This window comes from Channa argus, chromosome 24, assembly GCF_033026475.1.
Source record: "Channa argus isolate prfri chromosome 24, Channa argus male v1.0, whole genome shotgun sequence".
Taxonomy (NCBI): Eukaryota; Metazoa; Chordata; class Actinopteri; order Anabantiformes; family Channidae; genus Channa; species Channa argus.
In genome coordinates this window covers 7,168,807-7,195,532 of record NC_090220.1, presented here as the reverse complement: position 1 = coordinate 7,195,532, position 26,726 = coordinate 7,168,807, and the positions used below count along the sequence as shown (strand labels likewise).

General features: G+C 38.7%; 2 protein-coding genes across 13 annotated transcripts; one reads left to right on the top strand and one right to left on the bottom strand.

Moving 5' to 3' along the window:
- The first annotated feature begins 428 nt into the window (after window positions 1–428).
- samsn1b (SAM domain, SH3 domain and nuclear localisation signals 1b) lies at window positions 429–6,262 on the top strand. The gene is made up of 7 exons (XM_067494912.1): window positions 429–611; window positions 2,084–2,209; window positions 3,510–3,645; window positions 3,896–4,047; window positions 5,129–5,317; window positions 5,436–5,586; window positions 5,956–6,262. Exons 1-7 carry the CDS (start codon window positions 429–431, stop codon window positions 6,147–6,149), a joined length of 1,131 nt encoding a protein of 376 aa, XP_067351013.1. The 3' UTR covers window positions 6,150–6,262.
- Window positions 6,263–7,569: 1,307 nt separating this feature from the next.
- Window positions 7,570–25,849, bottom strand: gdpd5a (glycerophosphodiester phosphodiesterase domain containing 5a). 12 transcript variants are annotated; one of them, XM_067494690.1, is made up of 18 exons: window positions 25,765–25,849; window positions 25,488–25,592; window positions 21,200–21,374; window positions 16,544–16,647; window positions 16,351–16,444; window positions 16,208–16,267; window positions 16,012–16,110; window positions 14,949–15,042; window positions 14,006–14,151; window positions 12,924–13,006; window positions 12,509–12,659; window positions 11,941–12,171; window positions 11,556–11,701; window positions 10,915–11,062; window positions 10,459–10,541; window positions 9,636–9,650; window positions 9,286–9,419; window positions 7,570–8,466 (listed from the first exon to the last, which is right to left on the bottom strand). In XM_067494690.1, exons 3-18 carry the CDS (start codon window positions 21,314–21,316, stop codon window positions 8,375–8,377), a joined length of 1,797 nt encoding a protein of 598 aa, XP_067350791.1. In that variant the 5' UTR covers window positions 21,317–21,374; window positions 25,488–25,592; window positions 25,765–25,849; the 3' UTR covers window positions 7,570–8,374. The 12 variants fall into 12 exon arrangements, with proteins under 12 accessions (XP_067350791.1, XP_067350789.1, XP_067350793.1 ...); XM_067494688.1 differs by having other exon boundaries at window positions 25,483–25,592; window positions 25,765–25,848; XM_067494692.1 differs by having other exon boundaries at window positions 25,687–25,798.
- Between the last annotated feature and the right edge of the window lie 877 nt (window positions 25,850–26,726).

The window sequence follows — 26,726 nt, the reverse complement described above, 5'->3', positions numbered from 1 at the left end:
CTTGTATAATATATTCCTTTGTTTTGTGCAGCAGTGCAATGTTTGATGTGATTGATTTGAATGCACCTATTGTTTCTGTATTATAGCACAGAGAAACTGCAGCTGACACTGCACAATCAATACAAACAAGAGGCAGACTGAAGAAGTTACACCTTTTGATGCAGGCAAAGAAGGGGCATCGAAGTAGAGCTGCAAAAGAGAAGACACCATCTGAGAGTAATAAGATGTAGCTGTGGATGATGTTCTTCAGTTTGGTAATGAAGCTATTTTATTGCATGAATACTAAAATAATTTCTGCTCATCTTCAGACCTTTTACCAGATGTGTTGAGTAAGAACAATCCACCATTAACCTGCATTGACCTTGGGAAGAGAACAGTAAAGCCCTGTAAAACTATATCATCACCACAGCAGTTACAGGCAAATATCCATGACGAGTCAGTGGAAGAAGGTGCTTGGAGGTCCGGAGTTGCAACTCGGCTCTGGATCCCACTTGAATGTCCACAGCCCTGCACCCTATTCTACCACACCTGCCACCAAGCCCGACGCGAGCTGTGGGTCTGTGGCGGCACCTTGTCGCTGCCTCGCACGACAGAATGGGACCGCTTTGAGAGTCTGGTTCAGGAGCTGGACAACAAACAATGTAATCTATCTCCCCCTCAACTTATACGCTCCATCACAGATCTGCACCTCTCACAAAACACAGTAAGATATACCTTCTACATGTTACCATCTGTGAGGCTCTAAATGATTACCTGAGCCTATCTTGCCGCTCTATATTAAACTTTGTGGTGGTAAAAGGGGAAATTTAGGGTTTGTGAAATAGATTTGACTTTGTGGTATACAAATGGAAAGCAACACATTCTCTCATGTCTAACTTTCTGTTTACTCCCAGATCTCCACATCGTCATTAAACTGTGCTTCACCAGGCTTGACTTTCGAATTGCACCTCAGAGCTTTTTAGGGAACATTTAGACAAACTGGACTTTAATTTAAATTTGTAGCCGATAGCTTTTGTGGTAATGTTAACTGTAGCGCTTATAGCTTAGTTTAATTGCTTTGTTTATTCAGAGCCAGTTAGCACTGCTAATGCCTCATAAACTTCCATTGAATAATATATGATAACAAAACAGGTGCAATTACAACATGTAAGACTGTGTTGGAAGTGTATTGACTGTCCTGCTGAAACTGCATGCATTTATTTTGAAAAATGTGAAAATTGAAAGCCCATACAGTTTTCAGATAGTTTGGTTTACCACATGGGAGCTACATGGGATGGTTGTTGTTGGGAAATGATTCAACATGTAGCAGATGTTCTGAGAGCACTAAACTGAGGCTCCTCTGAGAAAAAAAGGTTGTTAAATGGTTCTTTAGAAGGCTTTATGGTTCTTCAAAGAACCAATAACCAAAAAGGGGTCTTCAAAGAACCATCTGTAAAAGGGTCTTTGTGGAATGAAAAATTGTTCTTTTATGGCAACATTTTGGTTCCAATTAGCACCTTTTTTTGTGGTGATGGCCAACCAATGAAGAACGGCTCTCAGCCCTTACATTTAATAACACCTGTGTAGAAAAACGTGCAGACAAAGAAAAATACCAATGAATAGCTTCCAACTGGATACTAAAGGAATATTTTCAGTAGATAAAACAAATAAAACTAGATCACTGTACCATGATTATTCATGAATGAGCCACAAAGTTTTGAATCAAAAGAGCTGACATACTGTCAGGGTTTAACCTAATTTTAGTTCACAACTCATAAACAGGTAATAAACACAAACTTTTTTGTTGTTGGGGTCAGTAGGAGAACACACACACACACACACAAGTGTGTGTCCATGTGTTCCCAAAAACACACACATTTTAATCAGTCTTTTACCCAAACAGTTGACCAGATTTGGGAGATTTGAGGCCTTCAGACAGCACTCGCCTTTAATGAAACCACAGGATAATGGAAGTTGTTGGGTAAGAGAACAAACATCTGGCAGATCCATCGAGAAATTAAATCTTCTCCACACCATGTCAAATCCCATACTTGTAATGTTTACCCCACTTCTATTCAGCAGTCTGTGCCTGTTGTTTTTAAAGCAGAACCAGGAGCAGGATGGTGATCTGACCAAAGTGGGACTGCAGGCAGAACAACTGGAACCTTCACCGCAAAGTGACAGTAGGAGTGTCAAGACCTCACTAGAGAGAACTCTGACAGCCATCACTGTATGTCATGCCCCCAATAAAGTCTGATGTTAATTAAAGCAGTTTTAAGTTCACAGCACCCTAGATTCACTGTGGTTTAAACATAATGAAATACTGCAACATCTGTCAGCAACCAGATGCAGCTGTCAGCCCCCCACCTGCTCTGCCCGAATGTGAACTATCAATCAAACCATCATTTACCTTTTTTTCAGCTTTTTTTTCAGGACTTTATACACAAATTCAAATTAGCACAAACAGTACAGCAGGGACTGACAGGTCCAGCCTATAGTATCTGCTCAGCCAGGCTTAATAATCAGTACAGCTCTAAATATCATGTTGACCCAACAAGTTCCAATTGCATTTTCATCCCTAATAATTACAGTGTGATAATTCAACATATTTCTAAATGTATTTTGGCTTTATTTTTAAATAAATGAAGACACATCACCAAGCTGTTTTATCCAGTCAGAGCAAGTACACAAACTCAATACAGTCCTTCCCAAAAAGGTAATACACTCCATTACAAGTAGTGGAAGTACAAGTACCATTTCAAATTAATAATTCAACTTAAAGAACTAAGTGTTCTCTACAAAAGTACAAATATTCTTTTAAGACAACACTGTAGTCCAGATTTTTTCACAGATATTTTTAATAATGACTAAAAAGTAAGTTTATTAGATTTTGTTTAAGTAGTTAAAGAATAATGCATTTAAATATGCCATAGTATAAGTACTTCAATATTGTACTTAAGTGCTGAATTATAAGTTAACAATATATTATATGTTAATTTGACAAATAAATATCAAGTAAGTCTCTCCCATTTTCAAAGCAAGCTAAAAGGGCCTGGTGGCCGAATGAGGAGCTTTTATAAGCCCTTTACCGTCTCTCTCTGATTTAATTCTTTCTTTGAATGTAAACTGTACTGAACAAAATGAAACTGATCACCAGTACACACTGATACAGTACAGATGCCACACACATTTACAAGTTTAGGGGTAGTGAACACTTGAATACTTCAGACATGGAGGTAAAAGGTGAGCTCTACAGTGGGGGATTATGCTTACCACACATCTCTCAAGTCTATTTAAAGCAAGTGAGGATTAAGTGTTTTACTTGGTAGAGAAGCTGCATGCTCCAGCATAAAGTGGGATACTGCACTGCTCGATCACATGAGGAATCAAACGCAGCAGCTTAGGGCCCTGACTCAGCTTTCTGGTTGGTTAGCTTTCTCTTTTGTTTGCCTGTACTGGAGGATAAGACTGAGACCAAAAGAGCATGATGCAGAATCGAAGTGTGACCTTAGTGTTTTTACTTTTTACAGAATGGAAACACACATTTACATGAAGCTGTCTCCAGACTGGAGACTGGTAGTGAGCCACCGTTTACAAAAGGACAAAGGCAGTGCACTGACTCTCTGGAAAGCCTCTACAGCCTCAAGAGTGGACAAAGCTCCTCAAGTAAGTACCTTTAGGCACAGCTCCAAGAGTAGTCATCACACCATAACCTGTTGAATTATGCAACCCTCGTTAGTGAGTTCATGTTACTCCCCCTCCGAAACACTAATTAGTGGATCCACACCAACCTCTAACAAGCCCAGGCCTTGACTCAGACTCTTGCTGTCTCGTTATTGACATGTGAACAATCAGAATGTGGTAGAATCAAACTCTACTGTAACTCAACACTATTGTTTGTCTGCTTTTTCCCCAGGTGGAGTCACCAGTGGGTCGTACTGCTACAGTAACAGAGGCAGTCTGAGGTTGGAGGACGACCTATTGTACACTAGACAGTTTTGTGGCAGAGCTAGAGTCCACACAGACCATGTGCCAAGTCCATATGACACAGAATCCCTCACACTCAAGGTAAACCGGTCTGGAAAGTAGACGTAAATAATTGAACTGTATTATAGTGGGGCTACGACAGATTTGATTCACTCCATCTTTATGGTTTTATAGCCATGCTAGTAGTGCTCTTCTAGGCCAGTGTCAGTTTATTGGAATTAAATGTTGGAACAATAGTCAATGAAAGTTTGCAAACAGTGATGTCCCAAAGCTTAGCGAGACTATAAGCCCAGGTCCTAACCATGTCCAACACTGATCTACATTTCTCATCTACATATCTACACTTTGCATGTGAGCACTAAATAAGATCTAGCAAATTGAGAATGTTCATCACAAAATATATAGAATATAAGTTATTTTCCTTTCAGAGTTTCATCCTGCTCCCTTTTCTCTCTTTTCTTATATAGGCTAGTTGCATTAGCACAGTCGCTTAGCTGCAGTCAGTACATTTATTTCCAGCACAGAATAATCAACTATGAATCACTTTATGTTTTTGCAGTTAATCACCTTGTTAGAGAACAGCGTGTTATGCAATAAGTACTGAAACACTGAACAGTTGGACATCTGCAATCAAAAGTTTGTAGAACGTCAAATTAAGTTCACCTGTAAAGGTTATAGTGCATTTTAGGTGCATTCTGAAAGTCAAATATCCCTAACATTTTGTGAGTAGTGTATTTAATAACGTATTTATAATTCTTTTTAAGTGAGCAATGACTTGTACAATAAATACGACTTTAACATCTTTTCATAATATTATTAAGACCAGGTATATAGAATATAAAAATATATAAGTATGACATGACAGAAAAACATAAAATGAAATAAGATCAATGGTGATACATGCTAATATATGAGTACAAAGAGCTGGGGCTGGTTTGCATCAGCTTATGTTACAAGATTTTGTTTGTTTCTGTCTGCTAATGAAATATAGAGCTATAATAAATTCTGTATGGTGAATTTGTGTTTGTCCTACATTACTGTTGTTGTTATTAGTAGTAGTGTGGTGATTTACTCATGGATTGTAAACTGAGCTACAATAGTCCTTGTACAAACATCTATGTACTAAATAAATGTCATTAAGCTAAACTAAATTCTCACTTAGGTGGGAGATGTGATTGACATCATCTCCAAGCCAACCATGGGAATATGGACAGGCGTGCTGAATGGCAGAACCGGAAATTTCAAGTTCATTTATGTGGATGTGCTAACGGAGGAGAGTCCTGAGAAATGCTGTCAGAGAGTGAGACACAAATCGACGGTCCAGGAAGTGTTAAGGCGCCTCAGCTTGGAGGTTTTGCTTTTATGTGTACTGGACGGATTTAATGCAATAATTACCTTCCATACAATATGGTGTTCCTACAGCTACAGCTACAGAATGATGTTTTTCCCACGTTCATACTTTTTGTCAGGAGTATTACCCCAGTCTGCAACTGCATGGTTACCAAACAGTGGATGACTTGATGAGTCTGAAAGAGCATCACCTGATGGAGCTGAATGTGACCGATGCAGAGCACAAGCGTCGTCTGCTCGCTGCTGTCGAATCCCTGCGGCAACTTCGCTGTGAGTAATGGAATTCAGGAAAGGTCATTCAAGGACAGTGTCATCATGCACATTTTGTGACATGGTAAAACTGGAAAGAGCCTTGCTAAGATGCTGGGATTCAGGAAAGAAAAAGGTGGCGTTACACCTGAAGCAGATAAGACTGGGAGGGTATTGGGGAATAAAGAGGTTAGCTCGAAAGGTTAAGGATAACAGGATAACCCCAACGAGTGTTTCTGAGAATAGAGCAGCACAGGCAAGGACAGCTGCAGACAGATAGGCCTGTTCAGCCTTAACGCACACGAACAATATCAGTAGAGGATTATTCAGTGCTCTTGTTCCAAATCTCATATGCTGCATTGAACCAAACCCTTCATCTCTGCTTTACAGCTGATAGTCAGTTGGAGAATGAGGTCAATCAGGAGGCTGAGGTCCCCAGTGAGAACATGAAGGCTGATATGAACACCTACCCAAGAGACTCCAGCTGCCACATGCCATCTGACAGCCCCGACAACCACACAGATCACAGACACCAGCCCTTCCCCTCTGAACACCCTCTACCAGCTGAGATGACAGCTTCATGATATGAATCTTTATTATGCCACTTTTATTCCTCATTCGGCTGAAGAAATGACTCAATATGAAACAAAAGCATTTTTTTGTTTCTTGCAACATCATTTCTAATTAAAGACAATAAAATACTGATGTTGAGCCTTTACTAGTGTTTGGAAATTGTAAGACAATTGTAATTGTTATATAATATGTTCATTTGACTCCTGAAATTAAACATTTTTGATGTTATATTTATAAGAATTGCTACAATAAATGTAAAAACAATCACTTTCTTTATGCAGAAACACAGAAGCTTAATTCCATTGACAGTAAGTCACGATTCATTAAAACTAAACCATACTTTTGTTGGTTTCATACATTCTACTGGTTTAATATAGTAAAGATTTAACTAATACAAAAAACTATTATTTTAACTTTTAATTTTAATTTTTTTCAACTTTATTTATCCTGAAGGAAACTGTTTGTGCTAACGTGCTATTCATAATTCAAAATGTAATACTACAGAAGCAGATATAATATCTAGGATACTCCACCCAATCAAGGAGGGAATTAGAGTTTGGTGATAAAAGGTCAAAGGTCACAATCTCTGTGACCTAATTCGTTCACACAAATAGCGTCTAGGACTCACAAATAAACTGATTTGAATGTGTAGTTTAAAGGCCAAGACATAAAAAATCTAATTTTCTGTCGTCTCAGGAGGCAGACCATGACGTGAGGATCGTTGGTTATTATATACAAATGTATATAATACAATATGACATTTGATATCCCAAATTTCAAAGGTCAAGTCCCCTGTAAAATTGGTTTCAGAAAGAAGGCAAGATGTTTCTGAATGTTATTTTTCTAATGAATATACATGTCAATATAGGGATAATTATACATCTTCATTATTCATGCAGTTCCTTTAAACTCGTCACTCCATTTATCAGCTAACTTCACCCGTTAGCAGAGACAACAACCATGAGGTATTCAAGCTGATAAAACTATTTTATGTTTGGTCAACTAAATGTGAGAAAACTATTTAAAAAATGCTCTAAAACCCAAATATTCAACAGAAAAAGCAATTGTTTCAATTATTTAGTATGATACTATAATGACCGCAGTTTTCTGGACGATTAGGTATAATAGTAAATGGCCTTCTAACTTCCTTTTGTGGGCCTGAACGATAAGTATATATGATCTTATATGATATTAATCCTAATTTGCTCATAATTCATATTAAAAATGCTGTAATGCAGGTATATTTAGCATATTCATCATCTGAATTTAGTATGTAACCATGCAAAGATTTGCTACTTAGCACAAAACACAAAAAGCTTCAGTTCATTTGAGGTTGGTCATAAAACCGTATTAGTATCAGTAAGAAGGAGTATTAGATTAGTGTATGGACCTAATGGTGGCACTCCAGGAACATTCAGAGAGACTCATCTGTAGAAGAGATTTTTAAAGATCCCTTTAATTGAACAGCTGAATATTCTACAATGTTTTACAAGTTCCATTGTTTTTACAAAAAGGCAGCCATGTGAAAGTTGTAATATCTAATACAATTAAAGTAAATAAATCATGACACAAGAGAGGCATACACACACACACACACACACACACACACACACACACACAAAAAGCTTACACAAAAATTATTAAAACATCGAATGCAACACGCAGTACTCCGAGCCCCCCTTGAATACCCCTTCTCCTTCCATGAAGCAACAAAACATGCTTCTGCCTTCTAACATGAAGATAATACATGCAAGCACAGAAAATACAGTTCATACATTCAAACCAATGAGGATGGAAAAAATGAAAACATTTAAAATGACTCATATTTACATCAGTGTATAATACAGAACACTACACAGTTTCCTCTGTTGTAAAACAACAGTGAAGTACAGTAACAGCACTGCTTTAATAGCTCAAATCAGACCTTTGAGAAGTTCAGTCAAATGAATAGAAATTCACTCATGTTCACTTCATGGATGTTATCGTAACAAACACAGTTTCACTTGACTTCTGTTATCAAGTTCTACATTAAAATGTAAAATAGAAAATTATGATTCAAACAAACGTATTTAAACAAAAATCTAAATTCCAGTTTGCCCTCTATGCCCTCACTTTTGGCATACGCTGACTAAAAGGTCAGTTCCCCTGATGTTCTCTTGTAGCATCTGACAGGAAAATTATTTTCCACTGGAATCAAATCTTTTGAAATAAACCTAATGTGAGCCATGTATTTCATTCAGTGTCTGAGGCCTCCATGAGAGTATCTCTCACAACCATTCTCAGGACACAGAGAAAGTTCCTCTGTGCTACTGAGCCCGTTGTTAAGTTCTGGAAAAGATGACAGACAGAGCAAATTGAGGATACAAAAACAGAAAAGAACAGAACAGAATTCACATTTTTATGAAATACTTGTTGGGTTACACCTGGTATTTACAGTGCAGACAGTACTTTAGTATTAAATCTGCCATTCAATGCCCACAGGACACTTCAAATCATTTTTTTTCCCCACTAAGAGCAGGTTTGTGTGAGGATGTGATTAAATGAGTTATAAAAAAAATGTGTCAAGAAAGATTTTTGCCAAAACGTTCTAAATGTTAATGCTAAAATTACATAATGATTCTAATTGAAGGAATAAATGCTTGCTGTAAACAAACAGAAATAAAACATCTAGTTCTAGCTCTAGTAAACATTTACTAGAGCTGCTGTAATGAAGAGAAAATAGTGAAGCAGGAAGCCAGCTTTGAAAGCTTTATAACTTTATAAAGCATCTGTAAATATCCCCAAAAATGTTTTATTTCCTAAATGTTAAAAGTTTAAACAGGAATACAAACGCCGTATAGCTTACAGATTGCATTGTCCCTGATGTGCAACTTTTGGCTTATGCCACTTCAGTCCTTCATTGAACACACACATCTTCTCCTCAAAGCAATACAATGTTAAGTAAGTTTGATTTAAACGCCACCTAGTGGTAGTATCTAAAACTGCCACCTGTTTAATTAGCATTATCTAATTGTGTGTTTCCCATTACAAATGTAATAATTGATATGTGCAATAACAAAGCTTAGAATCTCAAATTCTCGTGGTTTAATTACACATTGATCTCATGCATGTATCCTCTCCTTAGTCACACCCACAGTTGTGTATTACCAGGTGGGAATGGAGTTGCACCTGAGAATATGAGCTTCTCCTTCATGATGTTGACATCCTGACTGGACCGTCGTGCCACAGCACTCAGCATGATCTGTTCTGGGTTACAGTTCTGCATCCCGCTTATCCTCCACCTGTTACAGCACACGCACATACTGGTATTATGCCTTTTATCTGTACTGATACACATTGAGTAATATACATTTAATGAATGCACGATGACATTAACGAGGTAAGACAGTGCAGTGAAGGAAAGGAGGTAATCGGCCATGGGGCATAGGGGCAGGTAAAAGCACAAAGGGGACAGACCAGAAAGCAGAAACAAAGGTCAAGTCAGTTGCAGCAGTTACCTGATCATATGATAGCTGACAGATGCCAGGGGGCAGCGGAGGGAGGTTGCATGCAGATCGAATAGAGCACAGGACAATATAAGAATGTCAGAGCAGAAAGAGGGAACAGAACAGACAGCAAGAGGTTATAGCATGAAGGAGAAACATGAAAACGTTCAGGAGACAATTACAGTAAAGGGGATAAAAACAAAAGAGAAAGGAAAAAGAAGAGCAGAATGAACAGTTAAAGCTCAGCTCAGGTACAGTACAAAGTGAAAACTATTCAGCCATCAAAGGGCTTCCTGCAGGATTCATTTTCACATTTGAATTCTAATACAATGTATTCAGTCTGAGCAGTTTAAGCACAGCATCTGCCAATAATTAGATAATACCGTATGGGATTGAGCCATGGACAGATCGTGAGGGACACAGACAGGATAGGCCTCCACGCTTTACTTTTTTCAGTTTTTGTTTCTCTTGGTTTATTTTGCAACTTGTTCTGATAGTCTCAGGCTTTGTTCATCATTGCGATTACATTTTTTACATCTCTTTGTGGCGCTGTAGTGTCTTTTTCAAACAGCAAATACAGTAATACAGTAGTTTTAAAGGCTCTGTCCCAAGACCCAACATAGACCATTTTCCGTGATTCTACAGGCCAATAAACCCAACTGTGCTCACTCAAACATACTAAACGGAAGTTGGCTTTAACAAAGATCCTCTTGCTTTGAAGTAAAAAAAAAAACAATGATGCAATTTAACAGGGGTCAGTCAGTTTTTGACAGTTCTGTACTTGTCAGTGTGTATCTGAGAATTTTACAATGATCACAGTCCAAGCCGTACTTACTTTTGAAAGCAGAAAATCCCAGTGACTATGGCGAGTGACACCAGATCTGAAGTGATCCAAATGAAGTTGTAAGCATTCTGGCTCTACAAGGAAAGAAAAAGAGAAAAGCAGTTTCTCGTCAGTGCCACTGGAGGTCACCGTCAACATTCATGTATCCTAAAGCCACTGCAAGACACTGACTGAGGCAAAAAGTCTGCTGGACAGCTGCTTTTGAGTCCAGATGCATGTCCTTGTCTCAGACTCTTTCCCTGGGTCTTGTTGTTCTCTAACGCCGCACTGAGCTCCCTCATATTTCTCTGCGTCCTTGCCCTCGAGTCTTGCTGGGCCCTCGTCAGTCTCTATCCTCTCTCCTGCTGTCCCCTCGTCTCACTTTGTGACCTTGCCTGTGACTGTGTGTGTGTGTGTGTGTGTGTGTGTGTGATGACAGATGAGAAGAGAGAGCGGAGAGCTGTTTACCATGAGCCAGATAGGGTAAGGCACCTTTCGGAGGACTTGGGGGGCATCAGAGGACACAGAAGGCACCCCGCTGCACCACAGAATGGAGTAGAGCCAGGGCTCATTCACTGGGTAGACAGTCACAGTCACATTATTGGCCAGATACTCCCTGGGGGAAGAAAAAATAAATGTCAGCAGTGAAAATAAAGGTCCTCTCCTTTTCACCCCTCAGCTCATTTTACTCTTCTGCTGTTAAGTGTTTTTACAGCTTAAGAAAGTACAGCAGAGTGATCTTGGCTGTAGTGGATGCTCATGTTAATTTTAAAGGTCACATTTTCCCAATTATTCTTTCATTTGACATATTTCTGAACCAGAGCTCCCATTATTTGAATCAACACTCTGTTAGCAGATATGCAATGGGTAAATTCCGTGGACATCTTTTTTTAAATGTAGTCTCTTGTACTTTGGAAGGCATCTGCCTTGACCCCTCTTTTTATCCCACATCCACACAGCCAGCTAAAGACCAGGTCAGAGGTCATTTACAAGACTAAGAAGACACATTTGCAGCAGAAATGTGCATTTTTTTCGGGATCCTTTTCCTTGAATGGACAAACAAAGCTCTCGCCTGTCCTCCTTCATCAGCAGCAGATGGTTGTTCTTACTTAATGTCTTTGTTGCTGGCCTTGCTGTAGTGGAGTGTCAGGCTTGTGATTCCCCTCTTTCTTATCTCTTCCACTGACAGCTTCTCATTTGTAGTCTGCTGAAGCCCGCGCACTCGTCCCCTGTCCGTGTCAGGGGTCCATGTCACCTGGCAAAAACACGTATAACAAAACAAAACACCCTGATGAGACAGATGGCACTACTGTATGGGCTGCTAATTTGAAGGAAAGAAGGGTGCTTCCTGTAGGACTGAATGGATTATTACAGAAAAAGAAAGAGACGAGCTGTCAGAGTTGTCAATTGCAGTTAGTGTATGTATGGACTCATAGTTAGAGCTCTACAAGCAGCACATATAAATAATCAAAGGATTAGTATGGAGGCACCTACAGTCCTCACCCTCTTCTGGGAAATCCCTGCTTTCTGCACAGCCCACAGCGTGTCCATGAACCAGCTCCGGGAGCGCGGGTGCTCTGCTGGAGGTCTGTGGATGTTGAGCAGTGCAGAGCTATTTGCCCTGGCAGCCAGACGCAGCATCTCCACCAGACTGCAAACCGTCTGGTTGCTTATTCTGCCACGGTCCCTCGCTGTCAGGGTTTCAAGAGTCCAGTAGGGGTCGCTCTGACAACAAAGCACAGCAAGCGACAGTCAAAAACTGAAGAAACTAAACACATGCATTGTTGTTCTGCACAATGCATATGTTCTTGTGCTGGAAATTTCATAATGGTCAAACTGTATTTCCAAACATCAAAATAAATTTAAACTGACATTTCTTAATCACACTGAATATTCTTCATATCAAATTTTAAATAGAATTTCACTGCAATATGTAACAGAGTATGGGTGAAGATGTGGGGCTGTTTAGAGGAAAATGTATTTCATAGTTGTGATTTGTGAACAAAGTGTGTATATATATATATATGTACAGTGTATATTTCGTTAAAAAGAATTTCAGTACCTCTAAAAACCACTGGCCTGCGTTTAAAGAGCGAATCTCTGTCCAGTTGAAGAAAGACGCATCCTCAAACTGTCTAGCTGGAAAAACCTTACTGACATCTGTGGTTCGCCTTAGTGTGCGGTCTCGCATGAGGAATGGAACCCCATCCACACTGAGAGAAACAGTCAGAAAGTGATTTTATACTTTAAACTTTTTATGCTTATACCAAGATATAATAATTATGTTACATCACAACAGCAGCTCTGTCAAAAAGCAGAGCTGTGGTCTCCACACCAGGTTCAACAAAACACGTTTCTACTTCTTTCTTTTTATAAAACTGCTGGATCTATATGTGGAGCTTTACAGTGTACACGATTACATTTAATTAAATACAAATAACCTGGGAGTACAACATTATGAATATGTGGTTAATAACCTGATAGTGACATCAGCCTCCAGGGAGCTGGCTCCATGCTGCAGGGCCCTGTTAAATGAAACCACGGTGTTTTCCGGAGCCAGCTGGAGCGGAGAAGAGACAGACAGGAGGATAGACAGTCACTGTGTATTAAAACCAAATAGACCAATGATTTTTTTCAATTCACTTATTTTAAATGAAACCAGTACCAATAAGTACCAAGCTCTATATCATGTACACAATTAGCAGAGTAGCAGTGACTCGTACAGTATCTCTCACATTTTGTTCATTATGAAGACTTAAGAGGAGACTGCTTATTTAATACATAAGCAGTGCTTATGTATTAAATTGTGAATGAATTCAGCATTATTGCACTCAATATAAATATACACCGTACTGTAGGTACAATAGCAGACAGACAGACATTCATTACTGTGCTGTCAACTATAATAACATAAATCAAATGTAAGTTCACTCGCTTACAATGAACAATAAGCCTTAAGGAAAATGGATTGTTAGATGCTCCGTTTTGTTTGGTTTGGTATCGCAGTTATGCTTTGTGGGGGAAAAAAAAATCATCATATGTAAGTTTCCAGTTTACTGCTCATGAAGTCTTCAAACTGTAAGGGCTTTGCATGCGGTCATCGAGTGTCCGCACAGAAAGAAAGAGATAGAGGTAGAGATGCCATAGAGAGGCTGGACTGCGTGCCTGTGAGTGGGTGTTCCTCACAGTTCTAAATATCTGGGTACATTTGTACATAGCTGGTCATCTGGAACACGATTTGCTTGCCCAGCTGTGAAACGACAGTTCAGTGTGTTGTTGACAGAGCCTGACAACAGTGGGCTCATGAACCGTACCATTCTCCACCGAAGAATCCAATGCAGCGCAGAGACAGACAGACGTTAACTCTATGAGCTGATCTATCAGCACTGTCTGCTGACATGTGAATTCTTCACAAGAACATAAAATTACCAAACAAGATATTCAAGACAGGCTGTTTTTACACCTGACAGGTCTCTGCAGTCTCCCCACAGAGCTACTCAACATCCATTTGAGCAACTCACTGGAACAGACAGTGAGGGCTGGCGAAGATCCAACTCACCATAGGAGCTCCTCGTCGACCAATGATGTCCGGCCGAGGTTTGAGGCTGTGGCGATCCATGATGCAGGGGCAGGTAAATGTGAGCGGAGCTAAATACAGGGACAGGAGGATGATGATGTAGATCAGCAACACCATCACCTGGAAATCTAGGAAGGAAAGGTCAGACGGTTTTAACTGTAATAATGACTGTAAATCATCATGTGATGGACAATAGAACTGATGGTCAGGCATTAGTATCAGAATATTTTCCATACAGTTGCCTTTTGTTTGTGTCTATATACAAGACAAGAAATGACGAAAAATGGGTTTAAAATGAATTCTCTATATCTACTGTATATATTATTTGTGTTGATGAGAAAAATTACATAGACAATATAATGATGTCATTGCTTTTTCAAGCTTTTGCACTGAATGGCTGCACTGCATAATCTCTCCCCTTTGTGCAAGAATCATCTCGAAAGTCACCCAGCAGCAAAACCGCTAAGTAGACACAACACTTAAAGCACAGCAAACACAAACCGTAATCTAAAAACCCAAAATGATTTCCTTTAAATTACCTGTAAAGCCTGCTTCTGAAGGCAGTTGTGTAATGTTATGTATTAGCATCTCACAGCAATAGGACGTTGCGTCATTGTTGGCAGATGGGGACTTAGCCTCATTGTAAATTCACGAGCCAATTTTGTTAATTTGCCTAACCTGAGTGTTAAACATGCTCCTCGTGCCAAGTCAGACTTGGCAACTGCTCAATTTAAGATTTGTTTCTGAAAACTTTGATTTTAAAAAGTTTTAAAAAACAATGTCAGACCAAAGGAGAAATGACAAAGTGGACACTATCGAGATTAATGTGCAATTGTATGAATGAGCTTCATCAAGTTCAGTTAATGGAATCACACATAATAGGGGATCTATGCTTGAAATACAATATGCACATGTCGACACTTACTGTTTCTGTTTCTGCGAACCACATATCCAGCTACTAACCAGCTGATAGCCGTGACTGTTGCCAAGGCTCCAATGTGCAGGAAAGGTGCTGTGGACTGGTAAAAAAACACAAATATAGAACGGTGGTGTTAATTGGTGGTTACTTACTTATGTGGACCTACTGGGGTTGATGTGTGTTTTTAGTTGACTTAAAGTCATTTAGAAGCCACATTTAGAAAGGGAATCTTAACAATAGTTTCTCAACATCTAAGAAATTAAATTTGATTAACATGTAGAGTTGTCAGCTTGGAACCAAGTATTAGAAAGTCCATAAAGGTGTAGTTGAACATTTTATGAAATAAACCTACAGAATTTGCTTTCTTACAAAGAGTAAGATGAAAATTAATAATAATAATACTATTTGTCCAGTCTACACCACATGGACAGAGACACATGGACAGGATAGGAGATGTCAGGTAAGGGTAGAATACTATTATGGGTAATTTAACAAGGTGATTGCCCATTTTAAAATGAACTTACAACCAAAATTATGCTAAAATCACACATAATCAAATAGTCCCCATAATCAGGTCTATTTCTGCCAGAGGATTCGGCTCAATGAAACATTTGAACAGACAAAACTGACTAAAAGCAGAGTGGTAGCGTCTAATTTCTTTGTTAGAAACAGTGACTTTATGTTTTTTACAGAGTTGGATGTTCCTTTATATTTAAAGGGCAGATTTACTTAGCTCCTAAACACGTTCATTACCTTCGTCTATTATAGCATATTAACAAGGACAAGTGAAACAGGAAATAGTTTTTAATACCAAACACAGGTGCTGACATTTTTACTTTTCAGAAATGCCTGAAACTTTGCAGTTTTGAAACCAATGGGCCCCATCCTCCCACTTTAAAACCCACATTTAGAAGCAAAATGTAATCACCATTTATGGAATTGATAAACTCTCATCTTTACAGCGAGTGTCACCATGACACACTGTATGTAATAGTTTAGTAATAGTAGGGAGAAAAATCGCCAAGCAGAAAAATGATGCACCGTCACGTAATTTTGATTCTCTACCAACCTGCAGTGACACCAGCAGGATGTCCCACTCATCTCCCCATATGTCATCAACAGAGACCACACCGGAGATAGTGGTGAGCAGTGTAGCCAACACGCCGATCTGTGGAGATGAGGTGCACAACAATGAACTCGGGTTTTCCTTTAAATTATTTGGGGAGCAAATTCATTTAAGCAGTTTAGGAGCTAAATCACAGCACCTTATGCACCCAGTAGAGGTTCAATTGCTGGCCCAAAGATATATGGAAAAGTGCTAAAATCTGAAAAAAGATTTTGTGAGTTATACTTTGACTCATCAAAAAACAAGTCTGTTGACATTTAGGGGTTTGAACACAACTGTCACCAGTAAGAATGTAATGTAGCTGAATCCCACGGTGGTGGATGCGAGGATGGGGATCGTCTCATCTCTCCATTCTCCAGATCGATTGTACACTGACCTGGTAAAAAAACAAAAAACAAAACCAAAACGTGTGCTTTTGTTTGCCCAGTTTCATAGACAGCTTTCACAGTGTCACAGTAACAGCAACATGACTCACCAGTTGAACTCATTGAAATCATTTTGAGCCACCAACCAGAAGTAGGACCAGAAGAGAAGCAGCAGGAAGGAACTACACAAGATAAAGAACCATATACATTCCCACTGTAAGAGAGAACACAAACCACAGCTTAAGTCAGATTTGACAGTTTCAGAGTAGAAATCTTATTTCCTCATTTCCCATGTGGCCAGATTAGTGTGCTGAGTTTGGTGACTCGTAATCCCATGTGACCCGAGTACCTGAAGGTGCATGACACTGAAATAAGTACATTCAAATTTGAAAAAGTTGGTATGTTATGTAAAATGTGAATAAAAAGAAAATGCAATGATTTGCAAATAATTTCAGACATTATTTGATTATAAAGAAAATATTTGCTCATTTGATGCCAGAAACATGATTTTAAAAAGGTTGGGTCATGAACAACAAAAACATTAATTAGCAACAGCTCAGTATCATGATTGTGTGTATAAAAAGTCTTTCAAAAGTAAAGGTGAGATGGGATTCATCTCTCTGTGAAGGAAAACATGTTCAATACCTTTCTCAACTTAGAATTGCAGTTTCATCATATATGGTACACAATATTAATATAATATAACATTTAGAGAATCTGGGTCTGCACAGAAGCCAGCATCTCGGATGTGAGAGAATTCAAGCACATGGCATGAGTAAAAGCTGAATGATATTTAAACAGCAGAGGTTTTGGAGCAAAGAAAAAGCTGCCATCCAGAGGAAAGACCATTTTCAGGGAAGGATGTAATTAGCTAAGCAACAGAGTTGTTAAACCACATTCTTCATGTTACAACGATTTGGCTTAGTAGTAAAAAAGTCCACGTGCTAAAGTGGCCTGCCTAGTCCAGACTGTCACCCGGTGAATAATACAGCGAAGGAGGTTCCAAACCGAGGCTAAAATCCTATATTAAGCAAAAATAGGAAAAATGTTTTAAAAATTGAAGCAGTTGATCTCCGGTCCCAAATACAGAGTGATGTTAAAAAGAGAGGTGATGCACCGCATTGGTAAACATGAAACCATTTTAAAATGCGCAAATATTTTTCAAAATTCTCAGTTTCAACTATTGAATCTGGTTTAAATAAACTTTGTAATATGAAAAGTTTGTTGCAGTATTCAGTACTTGGGATCAAAGAACAAGCTCTGCGCAACATCACATTGTTCTAATACAATACAATCTACAATAGTTTAAGTTATTCCTTATTAATTATGACCTGGCTTTGCAGTTCACCTCTGTTGATGTCAGCAGTTGAAGAAGTACTGCAACAGAACAACCTCTTATTGGCATAGACGAGTGCTTGTGCTGCACTCAAGGACTCTTCCCTTCAGTAGTTAACAGGATTAGCAGCTACTGTCATGTGAGGGGAGGTGTAGAGCATGATAGGCCAGGCGAAAGAGCCTGTTGAGCAGTGATCAGCTTTGGAGCACGCCACCATTTCCAGCATGGCTTATTTAAGAAGCTCAGAGATAATTAAATTAGATTTGAGTGCAGGTAACTAGCAAATGGCTACTCTGAAAATGTTACAGTACCTGCAAATTCATGGTGCAGAAGATCAAAACGTTGCAGTAAAGATAATAGAACTGTATTTCTTGTTATTGCTTTTAAGATCAGTCATTCAGGGTAAAGGCAGTGACCTATCCTCACATTTAAACAGGCTGTGCATGTTACACAGCGTGTTATTGTGTCCAGTTTTAAAGAAGCTGGTTGTAAATTATTGCAACTGCAAATCTTCAAAGTTTTGAGTGAATGCTGCAGAAAATCTGAAATTTTGTCAGTAAAAGTTGAGCACAACTTCTAAGTATGTAAAATTTCAGATTCACTTCAAACCTTGAAACCTTTAAATTATTAGTGGATCATCCTATGTACACATCACTATTTAATGCTGCAGTAATCGATGTTTTAAAGGTAATAACTTGCAACACATAATAAACATAATTGAGCTTGCTTTATCACTGTCCCCTTTCAGCTGACGCTGACCTTGTGTGTTACACACCATTATGTAGAATATTTATTGGCTGAAGAAAGAAGGATGGACAGGTTTGTCATGTGGTGAAGTCAGCACATTGATTGGGATTTATCACAGCCAGAAGATGCTGTCAGCAACTCTAACTGCAGAGATAAAGTGACCTTGTAGATTTGAGGAGAAAAATGTCAGATATTAAAGAGCCTCCTTCAAAATAAATTTTATCTGCACAGTGAGAGCAGCCTGCTAAACTCTGGACTATGTAGTGGTACAGTACTATTCCAAGTGGGATACAAATGTGTTTAGTTGAAGCCCCAGGCATTAGAGCGACCCTAAAGTGTCTTCTGATATTTATTGTGTTATACATAAAGTATTATATAGCTAACACAGTTATCCCTTAATTAACTAAACCACAAACTTTGAGGTATATCAGAAAGCATCTTTAATGACCTCTAAGGTTAAACATCAATTGTGACTGATCCTGAAGTGAGATTCTCACATTCCCAGAAAAGCTGATCAGTCAGTTCAGACAACTCAGAATATGTTTGAAACACGTGTGTGATGTCTGTAAAAAGGCCTCATGAATGGAGCTAAGAAACTATGATTCAACATGGCAAGAGTAAACAAAGAGCACAGCTGCTACTTTAGAAATCTTCTGTTCCGTTGTCTGTTTGTGCGTGTGTGTGTGTGTATGTGTGTGTGTGTGTGTGTGTGTGTTACTGACTACATGGAGCTTTGTAAATGAACATAGAGCCAGGAGAGAGGTGTCTGTCTGCTTGTAGTTTTTGTTTCTTGGTCAGCACATCATCAGTGCCCCAGCTCACACATTCTGCAAATGGGCTCATTTATGGCTGAGCTACTGGCTCTTTGTGATAAGACATCCAGCAGCAGTAGCTTTCACTGCCCAGTGGGGATCCAACACAGCTGGGTGTCCGGCCCTACTTTACACTTCCAAGCACTGCATTGATTCTGTCACTTGCTTTGCTGCAGGGATCGTTCTCCCCAGTTACTAAGGCCTGGACAGAAGGTTCCTTTGGAATGTAGGATAAGACACTGAAGATGAAATCAGCATCGGATGATTTGTTTTAGGAATAATCTGAATTATTAAAGTGAAGCTTGAACAAGGCTGCAAACTCAATAGGGAGAGTCTTAGACACACAAAATTAAGAGCTTTTAAATTTTTTTTTAGTACAACAGAATGTACAATACAAAGCATCTACAATATGTACTGCACTGGCTGTAGGGTTAAAACACATACTATTCAACTCATTTTTTCCTTACATTAATTGTCCCCAAAGACAAAAACTAAATGTCATTGTAGGGAACAAAAGGAGGTCAAAATCAATGTATATACATTGTACTTGTGGTGGTTGTTGCTGTAGCTTTCTGCTTTTATTTGGCTTTAACAACAACAAAATGAAAAACAGTTCATTTATTACTGAGGGTTGATCAGGTTTCAGCGCAGCCTGAACAGGACCATGTAGTCCCTTTACAGCATCTGTTCTGCCCCAGACCCTCTGCCCAGTCCACTATCTTTACATAAATTATCAACAGGATCTGAGTATATTAATAGAGATCAGGCGGCTTTTGTGTTTGTACAGTTTGGTTGTTCATACTATTAAAGCCTGTATTTAGGAAAGAATGCAACTTGCATTTAATTCATTCAACGATCTAAATGGTGAGTGAGTGATTGAACTGTAGGCCAGGTTACTATGACAACAATTACAGCATTATCATTTAAATTTAATCTTTCGGCAGATTCTTTTATTCAAAGCAACTAATAAATGAGATGCACATAGACAAGGCCCTGGCAATTTGAGTTTCAGTGTTTTGCCCAAGGACACTTCAACCACAGGAGCTGGAAATCAAACTGCTGACCCTGTGATTAATGGACAAGCCGCTCTATCGTCTCAGCCAGCGCTGCTCCATTTTACAGATGCACTGTAATTACAGCAGGTAAAGCATCTTTGGTAAAGGTAATGATCATATTTACTTGTCCTCCCTACTAAACACTACCTACCACTGCTTAAGTGTGATAAGCAATTAGAAGGTGCTGCTCTTACACTTTCAGTAATTCCGTATCAGGCTTGTTTGAGCATATCGGCGGAAAACAAATTAAGTGTGTCTGAAATCAGAATAACTGACAAACAGGTATTTCAAGGACAATGATAATAAAGGCCTTTATATCAAATGTTGACACCTTTCTGTAATACTGACTGTGTCCACAAAACCAGGCACATAAAAAAAAAATAAAAAATAATAAATTAAAAATAAATACTGAAACCTTAAAATGACCTCAATGTGTGGTGTAACAGATGTGTTTAAACTCTTAGCTTTTATGCTGATGTAATTTATTACTGCTGTTGTGTTGCTGCCTGTTAAAACTGAAGCTTTGGTTTAATAATTCATAATCCTGAGGTTTTTTTACCCAAAGTTCAAAGTAAAAAAAAGAGTTATGACATAAAAAAAAAAAACGTTTTGGAGAACTTTAAAATTCTAAACCTGCTTTAACAAAAAAGCAGCAGCTTACAAAAATGCAGTACACCATAGATAGCAATACTACAGTAATACAAGGCTATACAAACAAAAGTAAGTTAGGGCTTCAGTTTTTACTTGATTTTAGCTGTATTTACTGCTGCTTGATATTACGACATTGATAATACATGAGCAGAGGTATCATCTTACCCTGGAGCTGTTGTCTTGGGAACGCTGGTAGCGTTTCCAGCGGCAACCATAGATGCCAGTGACAAAGGACACAAAGATCTGCTTCTCATAGACCTGCAAAGGCTGGTGTTTCACCATGCTCCTTCAGCCTCAACGCACCACCAGTCCATTAACATCCCACAGAGGACTGGGAACCCTGGAGAAGACCAATGTGTTACTACACAGGACAAATCAACAAAGAATTAGCTCAGTCTTTGTACCTACAATTACATATCATCAACAAGCCATTTCCCATCATGTTACTGAGATATAATTTCACTAAACAACACGAAAATGTTGATGGCCCTGGGCCATGTTTGCACTAACAACATCTGTGTGTGGAAGTCAACAGACTATCCAATAGTGAGTCATGTCTGGCACCAACATAATAATATGGTTTATGCTTTACAGTCACTAAGCCTTTAGCCATCTAAAGATTTATGACTGTGGAAAAGTGGCAAATAGGCACTGGCAGGTAGATCTATCTATAGTTGTGTGTTGATCCTTAAACAAGAAGAACACCGGTAATCATAAAAAAAAAAAATAAAAGAATCAAATGGAGAAAGCTTGTTGCCCTCAAACTCACTTCTCCTTCAAAGAAAGCTTGTTGCCTTGGTGGCAGATAAAAATGTCTTGGCACAGAAGGTGTTGTTTTTCATGGCTCTCTTCGAGACAGAGATTTTTTTCTACTTTTTTCTTTTTTTTTTTTTTTTTTTAGATTTGTCCAGAGTAGCTGATACGCAGTGTTATTTAAACACATGTTATTTCATTTAAAATAAAGTTACAGGGAACAACATCCTAATGTGACCCTGTGAACATTCAGGATCTTCTTGTTTCTGAAACTATGACAGTTATTAGATGGATTGCTATGAAATCTTGACAATTTCAGAGGATAATTCCAACTCACTCTGATGATCCTCTAACATCTCCTCTAGCACCCCCATGAAATATCTTGACAAATGTTCGAGCAGATTATGGCACCCAGAGGATGCAGGCTAACCTGACTTTGGGAATCCTCTGCTTTATTAATGCCACCATGAAATTGATATTTTCATGGCGGCACTTTATGACATTCACAGAGTGAATCACTTTATTAATATGTTATTGAGTTACAAACAACTAAGGCTCTATCTTGCGATACGTCCTTCCTGTGATAAGAATTTCATGCTTTCATCAATGCTGATTGATGGTGTGTTAGTGTATGTGCAATGCAGTCAAAGAATTGACCACAGGTTTTGCTGAGATGCAGCTGCTAGTGTCAGTGGTACAATGGCTTGACTCCCCACAGGTAGTGTTTTACCCACATGACAAGCGAAAATGAATGAACCATACACTATTGATGCTGAAGTCAGAGCAGCAATAGCACTGCATTAGAAAAACACGTAAAGCATGGGTGGCAATGCAAAGCAGTGGTTTGGTTCACCCTCAAAAATAAATTTAAATAGCAGCTGAAATCTCAGCTAAATTGTCTACCATTGTGCTGTCTGTTTCTGAAAAGCACGCAGCAGTGAAAAGCAATTTCCTGGTCAGATAAGGGTGAATTTCCTGGTCAACACTCCTTAACTAACCACACTGCTCCTTTATCCTTTATCCTAACCGTTTCTGTGTACAGCTAACAATATGTTCATGTCAGTTTTAAAACTAAAACAATGTAAATACTAAAACAAACCTTAATATTAAGTACACAGACACAGGGAATAAGTGAAACATTGCACCTGCTGGTGGTGTTAGAGGGTGAGTTAAAGGATCACTGAAATCACTCTACCAAATCCAGCTCATACTTTGAAACTCATGTGTTACAGTACTGCCCCTCAATATATACCTTTTTTTTTCTCTTTTAGCTTGTCCAATCCGCTTTGGTTTACCACAGCAAATCATGTGCTACGTATGCCGCTTTGACCAAATTCCCTTACTGATGCAACCCTTCCCAGTTTGGGGTTGGGCAGTTTGAGGGGTTGAGCGTTGCCCAAGGACACTTCCACATAAAGGGAGTCGGGCCACGAACTACCAAGCCCGCAGTCAGTGGGTAACCACTCTATCAACTGATCCCCCAACCTCACAATGTTTACCACCCACTGTGAAGTAGCCTGTGATGAGGACATGTGACCTACGCAATACACTTACTGTATCTCCAACTGGTTGAGGGTTTGTTTGTACGTGTTTGAATAGGATTAAAATGAATCTATACCACAGCCTTGAAAAGGAGGAAACTGACATAATTTTACTGTTGGCAAGTTCTTACTGTATCCCAGGCCTGAGGAAGCCTTCTTCTGAACTCTCCTGGCAGGTTCATTCACATCTTGACCCCATCCTAACACAATTGCCAACAGAAATCAAACAGGCCTTTTTCCAGCCAGGTTAACTTACAGTCTGTCTGTATTATCAGGGAGCCTCTCTTGGTGGGTGATTTAAAGCTTCTTGATCTAAAAGCAACTCAATATAAACCATGTCTGCTTTATATTGAAAAGCCAAAGACAATGCTCAAATATGGTGAAAGGGAAACTGCAAAAAAGGCCAAGTATTCCTTGATGCCAAACCTCCATTCACACATGTATTTTAATACATATGCAACATTATTGTCCAGTTTGTGGTTTTATAGAAATGTTCTCAACACAAACCACATAAACACAATTCTATGATCTATGACCCTGCATTTAGCTGTATTATAACAGATCATTTTCTTTCTTTCCTCTGTTATGAGTCAGCAGGGTTCATTGATTTGTTACTGTACTGTTATATGACCTTGGGGCCTTAATGTTTCTATTAATTTTAAGGCAAATTCTATTGCTTCGGTTATCTCAAAGCTTCTTTTACATATAGTGCACTCTATAGCAGCTCCACTGTTTCAGGGCTGCAAATTGAAAACCTGTAAACTAGAAGAAAAAGTAGAAGACAGCTCGCCAATTATTGCTTTAGTTCAGCCTAGTTCACACATACTGTATAACCCTCAGCTGAGGGTGTTCTGTGTTCTGTTGGCCTCTCATTAAGCTGGCTGCAGGTGAGTATCCTCTTATGAACCTGCCAGTTACCTGACAAGATTTTACTGCTCTCCTCATTTCTCCACCAGCCTCCAGAATCAATGTGGTTACTGTCAGCATGCCCTTAAGGCTGCTGGCATCCCACTGGATCAGAGTCAGAATTATGTGCTCATTGAATAATAATACAATAATCCACTAAGTCTCACCCAACTGTCACAAAGCCTCTGCCATATCTGTCTATTATTAGCCTTTTTATCTCGGTCAGTGTCGCCTCTCTCCAGGCTCCCATCATTCATCCCTTCATGAAATTTATATATGCATGCATTAATAATATCCTTAATCATTCAGTGGATTGAGCCAGAAATAGAGTTTCCATTTGTGCCACTTGCCTATTATTCAGACACAGGGACGATCTATGAGCCACAGGTTGGCAACTAAGCTGCTGTTTTGAGCTTTTGTTCATCAGGTGGTCAGAAGACATGGGCTTCTGTTCATTAAAGCGAGACCCTGTTTTTCTGTCCTGCACAACATCAGCAGAGCAGCACCTGCTAGTTGTGAAGCAGTGTGATTCATTAAAGATGACGGCGCTGCAGGAAGGCTCAGGTACAGATAGAGATGAAAACTGGTCACATATGTCGTAGACTAATCAAATTTCAGAGAACAAACAGATAAACCAATGTGATTAAAGCTTGACCGATTTGCTTTGAAAGGATGATGACGTCACCGCTCGGGTGTCAAATATGTTTTCGGATTTTTGGGGGGTCAAAATGCAACAGGTCAGCCTTAACTTTCATTACATTCGCTGAAGTAATAGTAAATAGTTAAATTAACCAAACAGCCTTCACCTGCAACATCCGTTCAATGTCTCATGTGAGAAAAACATTTTCAAATGGAAATGGAGTTAGATCCCAATAAGTGAGCCAGCAGGTGGCTGTAGAAGTTGTTCAGTTAACAGAAGCAGTTTCACTTAGTTTGTGTCACAACTACCACTAAGCTCAAAAACATATCTATTATTTTCATTTGTCTAGTTTTATTACTCCATACTATCACGTTATCTGATATAAATACTATAATGTAATGTATGTAATCTATGTACCCCTATTAAGTAAGTAGTCATTTTGATGTTGCTGCTGCTGTTAGAAAATAAAAAAAAAGAAACTAGGGATCATCCACAGAAACCCGAACACAACACATCCGATGCGTAAAGATCAGTTATTTCCATTGTGGCAAGAGACAGATACGCAGATTATGTGACGCTAATCCGATAAAATGCGCACAGACACTTACTTTACCTCCACGACGTCTGTTTTATTCTGAAAACGTCGGAAGCTCCCGGTTAATCAGATATTTCCATGTATGTAGACATGATGCCTCTCTCTCTCGGACTTTACGGATTCCTAGAAAAAGTCTTTAAAGTTACTTTCATGGCACAAACCGATGGCACGCATGGGTCGACTTTCTATCCTAACAGCGAACAGCACTTTAACGCACTTCTAACGCAGCGCAGACGCAGCAAATAATGAATGTTTCACTCAATGAAAAACTATATTCTGCTTGAAGAAATCCCACCTTCAGCGCTCGCACGGTGAAGTCGAAAACTAAACCCGTCCGACAGGGTGTGGGTGGAGCTGTGAGCCACACTGCGCAAAATATCCAGTCTGTTCGAGTTGTAGGACTTCCCACAGTAAAGGCCAAGATGGGCTGAACATAGAGTTTTTACAGCGTGAACGGAGACTGTGACAGTTAAATGGACTTTGACAGCAAGGAGAGATGCGGGTGAACAGTTTTAAGCTGATTCAGATGATTTCAGATAGATTATTTATAGTTTTAGTAATATCCTTAAAACTTTACAGCTGTTTTATAACAGTGGCATCATTTTTTTTAATTTAGAAATAAAAAACTGTTACTGAGATAAAGATAAATTATTTCTAAATAATTAGACTGAAAAGAAAACTTGACTTTAAAATAATAAAGTGAATAATGCAAGTCGAATCACTAATTTTTTAAAATAAGACTTCTTTAAACCCAACTTCATCATTCAGAGACCAACAAATGGGACTCGAAAAGTAACACTATCAGATAAAATGTGTGTTTAATGTCTTTGGTGTAAGGAAACATCACTCCTCAGCTGACATAAATAATATACTATGAATCTGGTATAAGCGATATTAATATGACATCTTTTTAGTAAGAAAGCTGAAAAAGAGGAAATGGTAGAGAGAGGGGGGAGACAGGAGAGCCAACACCGTGGAGAAGTTAACTAAAATCATCCCAGGTTGCACCATCATCATCATCTGTTTTTTAAAGTTCTTTTTGCTTAGACAGCAAATACATTTGTTTTGTAAAAACCATCACTAAATTAAATTAAATATTATTATTATTATTATTATTATTATTATTATTATTATTATTATTATTATTATTATTATTATTATTATTATTACATTATTATTACCGTTTGGGAATATGCTATTAACATAAAATCGAAAACACTGTTTAATCCTCTGCAGGTAAAATTTTATGAATTTTTT